The sequence below is a fragment of the Orbicella faveolata genome, unplaced genomic scaffold (assembly GCF_042242905.1).
Source record: "Orbicella faveolata isolate gen_17 unplaced genomic scaffold, um_ofav_v1 contig_15, whole genome shotgun sequence".
In the NCBI taxonomy this organism is placed as follows: domain Eukaryota; kingdom Metazoa; phylum Cnidaria; class Anthozoa; order Scleractinia; family Merulinidae; genus Orbicella; species Orbicella faveolata.
The window spans coordinates 8,452,867-8,462,500 of record NW_028301542.1 but is presented as its reverse complement, the minus strand read 5'-3'; the positions used below and the strand labels follow the sequence as shown (position 1 = coordinate 8,462,500).

General features: G+C 38.4%; 1 protein-coding gene across 1 annotated transcript in view; it reads left to right on the top strand.

The window, feature by feature from the left end:
* Positions 1–6,249, top strand: part of LOC110054013 (uncharacterized) — a 46,741-nt gene extending 40,492 nt beyond the window's left edge. Inside the window, exon 2 of the mRNA XM_020760344.2 lies at positions 4,581–6,249. Within this exon, the coding sequence (XP_020616003.2) occupies positions 4,581–5,330 (750 nt within the window). The 3' untranslated portion in view covers positions 5,331–6,249. The remainder of the gene's footprint in view (positions 1–4,580) is intronic.
* Positions 6,250–9,634: the final 3,385 nt, after the last annotated feature.

The following is a 9,634-nucleotide window of genomic DNA, read 5'->3' as shown; positions in this document are numbered from 1 at the left end:
GAACATTTGAACAGTTTTCATACTTTTTACCTTTAAAAAATATCGGACTGAAAAGAATGTCATAAAATGCCCATCAAATAAAAATGTTCAACTACTACTGCAGAGACGTAAAAACCGTCCAGAAATGAAAGCTTCTTTTTTGTTTGATATCCTGGGAACAATAGCCGATAACTTGTAAGCTCTAATTGAATTTACTCCCATATGAAAAACAAAAGTGTCGAGTTACCATTTGTAACTAAAAATAGCAAACATCTCGTGGGAACAAGTGGTGACGATTCGTCAGCTCTAATTGAATCTACCACCTTGTGAAAAACAAGAGTGTCAAATTACCCATTGTAACTAAAAAATAAAAATATCTCGTTATATTTGCATGCAATAAGAACAAAGTAATCGTTACCTGCACTTACTATTGTAAACGTTAGAACTGCTTCAAATCTAAATAGTCCCGTCTCCTCTAAAACATGTCCTAAGAACTAGAACCGACGATTCGTGACCTCTAATTGAATTAACTCCTTGTGAAAAACAAAAGTATCAAGTTACCCTTTGTAATTAAAAATAAAAATATCTCGTGCCATTTGCCTACTACTAACTCATGAACTGCTTCAAGACTCAAGACTCATCTCGTTCATAACTAGCGACCATTACACTGAAAATTATGCACTCTAAAACAACCCAATGTACGTATGTAACTGTCACACTCCCCTGCAAACCGGACTAAAAATCGCAAACCGGCAACATACACGTCACTCTATTTTTCAATTACCAAAGTCCTTGTGGTTATACATACCTTATGTTTCTCACGTACCATTTACCTTTACAACAAGAAATTTGATTGGCTGTTCATAGTAGATCCAATCTGATTGGTGTGACATACATACATCTCTCACTCACTCACTCACTCACTTACTCACCCATTGACCCGTCCATAACATACCCGACGCGCCGACTAAGAGGTATTTTTTTTACAAAAAAATAACTCAAACATATTTGTTGTCAAAGTAGTTATTTTGCAAACTGGAATCAGTAAGGTATCAACAGAGACCCAATCCATTGGCATACATGATGTACATTTATTCAATACTGAGCTTGCAATGCATTATAGGCTGATTTTCAAATACCGTAAATCCTCGAATTAGCGCCCGGGGCGCTTATTTCAAATTTAGGAGAAGACGGGGGGGGGGGGGGGGGCGCTTATTTAATTTTTCCCAAATCGTGGCCTGACATGATCATTCTAGTTTAATACATCATCTGCGCGTAAACAACGACATATGCTGTTTATCGACATATAAAGCTGATCCTTGAGTTTAAATCGCGGCACCGTTAGTACTTGTAATTTTTTCAAACTTAACGTGTTCACAAACAGAAAGAATGTACAAATCTAATACTACACGACAGAAACTATACATCCTTTGTTGTCTCATTACTCATCCACAAAATGGGGGAAGGGGAGAGGGGCGCTAATTCGAGGATTTACAGTATGGCTGTTTTCGGCTGTTTTGTGAGCAGGGAGAGACTTTGTTGCCGTGTTTCGGCCCATATTTCTCGAGATAAAAGCAAAACAGGACCAGAGTAGCTGTTGTTTTTCCTTTAATTTATTGTGTGAATTATTTTTTTACTGATTTCATGAGAAGATTGAAGTCATCGGACAGATTAGATGGGAATGAAAAGTCAATGTTTAGGTGCCCACTCGGGCTCTTTGAACAAAACTTTAGTCGCCCACATTCGTAACTCAGGCGCCTCAGGTGACCGGGCGCCCATTAGGCAGCAGCCTTGGAGCTATCAAGCCAACTGAAAGCTGGTCACGTTGTTCAGTTCATAATATCCCCGTAGTTGGTGAAGAATACAAGTGAATATATGAAAGATCATATATTTGAACTGAGGATAAAGATATAAAGACATGATTGATCATCGCAGTTATGCGTTCTACGGGTATATTATGCTGAATTTTCAGCTATTTGCTCCAATTTTTTGCGTTTCAAAATAAAGAGTGCCCACAACTTTCAATACAGGTATTTGTAGCTTGAGCGTAGTATATGACGCTGATAACAGTCATCATTCATGTAGAGGTCAGTAAACATGACAAAGACATTTTTTGGAGCATAAGGAAAAAACGTCATAACTTTACTTATGTTTAAGAGTTTAAGATAAGCAAATAGTTTTTAGTTGTCTGGAAAGAGGAAAGAATTATGCAGTAATTCTGAAAGAGTTAGAATGTTTCATTAAATGCGCGAATTTTAAGCAAGTATAACGTGACCCCCAAAATTTGCGGTTCCAATTTTCGATTTTTGTGTGGTTTCCGATGTGCCTACAAAATAATTCCTCAAAAACTAAAGAAAGCGTTTTTGCCAAAATAAAGGCCATTTTCGTTCATTGCATGTGTTGCTTGACTTGTGTAGAGAAAATAAAGGCAACCTATTTTCCAGGGAAATTTGAGCGGTCGATTCTTACCCATCACTTTCTACCTCTTATAATTTCATGATCCAAACAAAAGCATTGATGCCTTTTTTCCTGCAAATATTCTAGATTATACAGCATATATTTGTGTTAAAAATTCAAGTCAAGCAAAGAAGTTAGAATTTGCTGAGTACCACCTCTTGTAATTCCATGGATCACTACCACAAGCTTTTGTACGTTGTTTCGTTAATAGGGGTATCAAAGAAATGCCCAGTCATTGGTGAAAAAGTTAAGAACTTGTTTTGACATAATGGGTCCCCAACCTGTTACAAACACCCCTAAGTTTAGCTCTAAGGGACGATAACTCCCAAACAAGCTTGGTGACCCTCATTTTGTACCCTCAGGAAATAATTAACGAAATAAGATACAACTTTTTGCAAAGTTTAAAAAATCCCTTGGTCAACCAGTCAACAGACTGTTCTGCTTCTGTGCATGAAGAATTGCGCAATTAAGATTTGTAGTCTTTTAGCTCTTCAAACAGTCACCTACAAGAACTCGGCATGGTGAATTTCCCTGCAATGATGTGTTTGAGAGACGTCTGATCAAAATAGTGGACAGTTTGGAAACATCACTAAACAATACGATTTCAAAACAAAAACAAATGAGGGCTTCAGATCAATGTTGAAGCTGGACCTTTAAAATTTAACACGTCACTCATTGCGAATACACCACTCTTCAACTTCTAGTATGCAGCACGTTTGTCATGTGAACCTAAGTTTAATAGCCCACAAGTCTCCTGTAGTTCAGTGGTTACGTAAGAGCATCTGGATTAGTAATTGCAGTGGTCATCAGTTCAACTACTGTTGGGAGAAGTCGCAAGTGTTTTTTTCAAGTGTACGTATGACTATGCAGAATAATTACACTACACTTAAATTTTATCATCACACGTCGCATCTCATTGCAATTACATCACCCTTCAGCTTTCAGATTCCAGCAATATACAGGACATTTTTCATATGAAGCTAGTTTAATGCCCATGCTCCTACGAGTCTCCTGGAGCTGGTAGAACATCCAAACTTGCAATCGGAAAACGCCTATCGCGAGAACTGTAATTTTTTCCCTTACAGTACATAATTTAACAATATATAGAATGATTCCTTCTTTCATCCCTTTTTATTCTGTCAAAGTACAGATAAACAACGCTCTGTTGCATAAACTTGCACCAAACAGCTTACTGCTATGAAGGCAATATGCAATCGAGAATTCATTTCATGTCACTATCATATTAGATATTCATGGTATGCACCTCAGACATTGCTGATAGAAAAGCTTTTAGCGTTGTGATACTTGTGCTTAATTAGCACACAATAAAAAGAAATAAGAGTAAAAGATCAATTTTGTAGCTTGTTAAACGCATCATCTGCAGTATTTGCTAAGTCTTCTTTGTTTACCACCCTAGCTAGCCTACACTGATAGCAAGTTTGCCAGCTATCATTAAACCAGTATCCATAGAACCAGCAGGGCGTCGCTTACATGCTATTGTAGGAAAAGGTGAAACTATAACCCTGTGTTCTCAACTTTTGCAAGTGACAGCATCAGTTTAGCATTTTGGGTGTCTACTTATAGGGCTAAGGTTACTTTCGAGCATTTTTACTTTTTTGGCCCAATATCACCACTCCTTTTAAGAGGGGTGACACACAAGTCAAGGCGATTAAATTCGCGGACAGTCGTCTAGTGTGCCTGTTCCCGCGATTTTCGCTGCGAATTACCGGTAAAGTCAACCAATCTGGTTAGACGATTTGATCACAAGACTTTCCAAAATGGCGGAGAACATCGATTCTTGAGGCCTGGAAACAAAATTGGTAAGGCAAATCACTGCGATCGGCGTAAGAATTTGCTTGGTGTGCCCGCATCGATGAACGTGGAAATTCGCTCGTGATTTTCGCTGGCAATCAAATTCGCATATACAACCGCCAACTACAGAATGTCCAGTCACTGGTTGAAAAGCTTTAGTCATCTTTTTTGACATAATTGGTCAGGTACCATGCAGTAACAATGGAACCTGTGAAAGCACCTCTAATGTTACCAAAAAACGTTCAGGGCACTCTGAACAAAGCTAATCAAACAGCACTCTCTCTGCTTAAAACAATTTTTTTTCCTGATTTTTTTCTTTATTTTCTTTTCAGCTGAATGACATGGCACACCATTTTGTAGCTCAAAGATACAGTGAACAGCACGCTGATTTCGTCATGGAACAAGCAGACGCATATTTTAGTTCTCTGAGTAACAAAAATATTTTTCAACCCAAGGTTTTGGTTAAGGTGTCACGTAATTCTCAATTTTTTGTTGGATGTTCATTGTCAGCTAGTTCTTTCTTAAGGCCCCATTGTTTGCACAACAGAATTTTCAAGTTTAAACGTAGACTTAAAGAAGCAGTAGTGCTTGATACGCCTTTGCATCCAGGCGATCAAAGAGAGAAGTGGTCATCATCTGCATTTATCAGAGGTAACAAAAACGATGGGCCTTCGGACAATCAAGAAGACAATCTAAACAAGAAGAGACGAATTCTTTACACTAAGCCCAAAGAGCCTTGCCGAAACTGTCAAGTTATATTTCAAAATCTAGTGGGATTCATACCCACTGATGCGAAAGCTGGAAATCGTGACACATTTCAAGGCGCATGTGCTGAGTACATTCCTGTGAATGAACTTATAAAGGTTGATGCACAAGATCCTTCAGATGACGTCCAAGGAAAGCTAGCAGAGAATTTGAAAAGATGTAAATATCTGTTTCGAAACTATAATGAACTTGCCAAGGAATGTCACGATATGGATATTGAAACATTGAAAAATGACCGACTGCTACTAACTGCTACTTATTACAAAATAAAACAATACATACATATTTTTGGCTTTAAACCAGAACTTAAAATGTAGGTAGGGCCTTAGATGCTTTGTTAAATTTCGTGACGGAAGAGGGAAAGTTTTCGTATGAAAGCAATTGGGGGTGCATGTTGGATGTCTTTCTTGATTATATTTGATGTCTGCTATACTAAAGAACACTGTAGTGCATTAATTGAATTTGTTATTATGTATTTATTGAATTTAATATAGGTGATGGAAAGGCGGAATCTGACCGTTCATGTTTTTGTGATCAGTATCCTTTCCCCTTTCCAACGCTTACCACTTAAGCTGTGTTTCTGTTGTCAATCTGACCAAAGTGACGCACAGAAAAACGTGTATTGCGGGAACCCTTGTACACTAGACTACTCATGAAATGTGTTTTGGGACAATGTTCAAACAAATAATTTTTTTCAACACAAAAGACTTGACTCATCGCATGCACCTATGTGGAACGTCTTGGAAAGTAAAGTGGCTTGGAAAATATTATGTTCTTAAATCAAATATGGTGTTTTTAAAATCAAGCAATATTTCTAGAGAGTAAACTGACAAAACAGATTCAGCCAATGAAGGTTTCCCGTGAGTGGTTAATTGCTACAGTAGAATGATTTTCTGTGTAGTTGTTAGCTTTGTACAATACCTTGTAGGTGAAGTTTTATTCTTTTTTATGAGTCAACCATATTATTGTAGCTTTAGAGATTTTTTTAATTAGGTTAGATTAAACTAGGGGTGCCTTGTTTGTTTTAGGAAAAACAAATTTCGTAAGCATTGCAGGTTTTAATTATATATCAACTTTATCAGGTTGTACGGTTTGTCTGCTTATTTGCTAATCATTAATCACTGTGATGTTATCTAACCATGACTAAATGCTTTGGATCCAAGTGATTGTTAGAAGAGTAGCACTTAAAAGTGCGTGTAAATGTCTATTAAAACAGTGTCGTATGACTCTATCAAAGTGTCACTTTCCTGTTCCACAAGTCGTAACATTTGCCTGTGTTATGAAATCGAGAGAAGCCAAAACCAGACCTGCTTTAGCAACTACTGAACGAAGTGTTGTTATGTTGCGCGCGGGAAAGCAATGATAAAATACTAGGGTCGGCGGCTTTATCACTAGTTAATGCAACGGTTTTTGCAGCTCATCAGTATGTCAACACTAGAGAACTATGGTTTAACGACGTCCTCCGTCTTAACGGGTATCCCGAAGGCAATATAGACCAGACGAAGCACTCCCAGAACCATCATAAAGACCCTCGACCTCTCAACACAGAATGGTCGTACCTGAAGATCCATATATCTCCGAACGTCTCAACTACAGGATCGCTAACATTGTCCGAAAAGAGGGTATACCAATACGGGTCGCGCACAAGTCATACATCCTCAGACGAGCTCTCCCTCACAACAACACGGAACGGACATGTCCAAGGGCCAACTGCCCTATCTCCAGCAGCAAATTGTGCTTATTACGCAACGCTGTTTACAAAATCACGTGTAACAACTGCAACCAATACTACATTGGGAGCACTACACGCTTTATCCACGATCGTGTAACGAGAACACCTGAACAATGATAACTCCTCCGTGAAGAAACACATTTCAAAGTGCCAAAACAAAGTCTGTTGTGTCTCGCGGAATTGAATGAATCAAACTGGTACAACACAACAAGGTTTAATCAAACATGGCGGTTCATATTCAACAACAGGCGCACATGGCATGCGTGCGCATAATAGTAACAAAACCGCAGACCATCATGTGCGGCATAGCAAGTCCACAAAAGCATCGAAATCAAAACCATTGTACTAGAAAACCACCCCGCAAATCTACGATTGTTCGAAGCGTTTTACATACGAAACTACAAACCTGCCCTCAACTCCCGAGAGGAATGCAGCGAATTCGCGGACCTTTTATTCTAATAATTATTTTAACATATCTAGAGACTCTGTACTTTGACACTCGCCCATTAGATCATATCATTCGTTTTATTCATATTTGTACCTTATTATTTATCTCATGCATTTTACTCCCCACATTCTTTCGCTTTTCAAACGTTTTTACTTTACATCTGTATATAAGCCTTACGCGGAATATTTTTTCTTACCCCTGATGATGCCGTAGATCGGCGAAAGCTTGGATGTTTAAACGATTTCAATATCATTTTACAGTAGTGTAGGCCTCAATTGAACTTTTGCCAGTTTCATTTAAAATGCTACTGAAGGACAACATCCAACGCTTGTTGACGAAACTGTTTAGTACAAGTACATTTACATATTTTGATTGATACTAGGAACTATGACTAACTAGGGATAAGCTAAACCGATTGTGTGAAATTAATCAGGCACTAAATTTAAGAATTTGAGTCAGGGTGTCGACTTCAACATAGTCATCCCTATCTGGAAGAATCTCAAATAAAAATCCGCAATTTTTTTTCCTTAAAGATTGGTTTAGATATATCTCTCCACTCTGCAGAAATTTGATTCCATAATATCGCTCCAGTTCTCGAAAAAGAGCTGAGTTTATCAAAAGCACCAGATTGCTGAACGGAAGCTGGCGAGTCACAACTCCAGGCTCGACTACAAACCAGCAAAATCATCTGCTTCAGTTCAGATGATGGTGTCATTATGAGGTGGAAATGTGAAGCTTGTGGGATGTGGCTGAGAATAACAAGAATACTTCACATATTAATGTGTCTAGGTAAGCTAAAAGCCAGTTATTGGGCACTGAGGCAACGTGGTAGCGGAGTTGTGGAGTGGCTTTGTCACTTGATGATACAAATGGTTGACCGGCCAAACACGACTCCTGATGGTCTAGATAGGAAAACTTTGACCTTCAAAGCTTTGCTCTAACGAGTACGTTTTTCAAAGATCTTACCTTTCTGTATGAAAGCAGGGGAGAGTCTCTATATATCTCCCTTAGCAGAGACTGATTTTGTATTAAATGCCATTTACTCATAAGAATGTTTTTAAGATTAGGCACAGGTGAGCGATATTCTGTAACAAAAGGCAAAATTCTTTTGCGCGTTTTTTGTTTATTTTGTAGGGCTGACATTCTTTCGCTAGTTTTAATTTCTGAGAGACTGTTTTCTAAAAGATTATCAGGATAACGTCTGTCGCGTAATCTGTGTTTAAATTGTGTATGTTTTCTTCAAATACAGCTTTTGAAGAGTTGGTTCTAAGAAGTCTTAAGGCTTCGCCTTTGATAAAGCCTTTCCTAAAGCCTGGAGGGTGGTAGGAGGTGAAGTGTGTGTATTGGAAAGTTTCTGTCGGTTTGAAGCTCATCGAGAATGGATTCCTTAAATCTTTCGCCCTTATATACGCATGTATCCAGGAAAGTTGTTTCTGTATCTGAAGTTTCAGCCGTAGATTTTATGGTCGGATAATAGTTATTTTCTAGCTCTATAAACGTGTTTATTTCCTCTTTCGTTATGTTCCATAGAGAAAAGACATCATCGATAAATCTTTTCCAAGTGAGAGGCTTCAAGTGGCTGCGGTTAATGTTTTCAGTTTCTACCGCGGCCATGAAAATGTTGGCAAAAGAGACTGCCATTTTTGTGCTCCTTGCAGTACCTTGTGTTTGAAGATAATTTCTGCCGTTAAAATGGAAAGAGTTTTCTTTTAAGATAAGCCTAAGCATATTTCTTAGGTAGAGGGTAGGTATGGTGATTCTTTCCTCCATTGGGATGTTAGTATATAGGCTTGTAACGTCCATTGACACTAACATTGTGTCCTTTGCGACCTTCGTTTTCTCTATAAAGTTTAGGAAATCTGTTGTGTCTTTAAGGTATGATTCCTGAACTTAAGCAATAGGCTGAAAGAGGTAATCAACAAACAGCGGCCAGATATGATTGGCCATCCAACCGGCTTTGGTTTGTGAATCTTTTATAGGGTATAGAAAACTGGAATTCGTGGCTGGCAGATTTGGCTTAAAGTTCGTCTAAAAGAACGGACTCGTCGCGTAGAATTCCCATTCACATCCGGGCCTAAAACCCCTTGATCGAACACTAACCGAATGGCAGCTTGTAAAATATGACAGAAAATAAAGGATATGGAACGCATTTGATGTATGTGGGTAACTTTTGACATGAAAGGCAATGGAGAACACTTTCTGTCTAGCGAAGAGTAGCACCGAAAACTAAACGTTGGAAACTTAAATAAAAGGGTCAGTACCTCAGATTTTCCGCAAGTTTGTGGCTTGCTGTGTTTTCTTCTTTGACAAAAACGGCCATATTCTCTCTGGTTCGTATGGAATACACAGTTCGAAGCTTTCCATGTTGGCATCCTCGCAACAAACAGTAGATTCCGCTTTGGGAAGCACTCGAATTTGTTAAGCTTTATCTATCTTCAAAG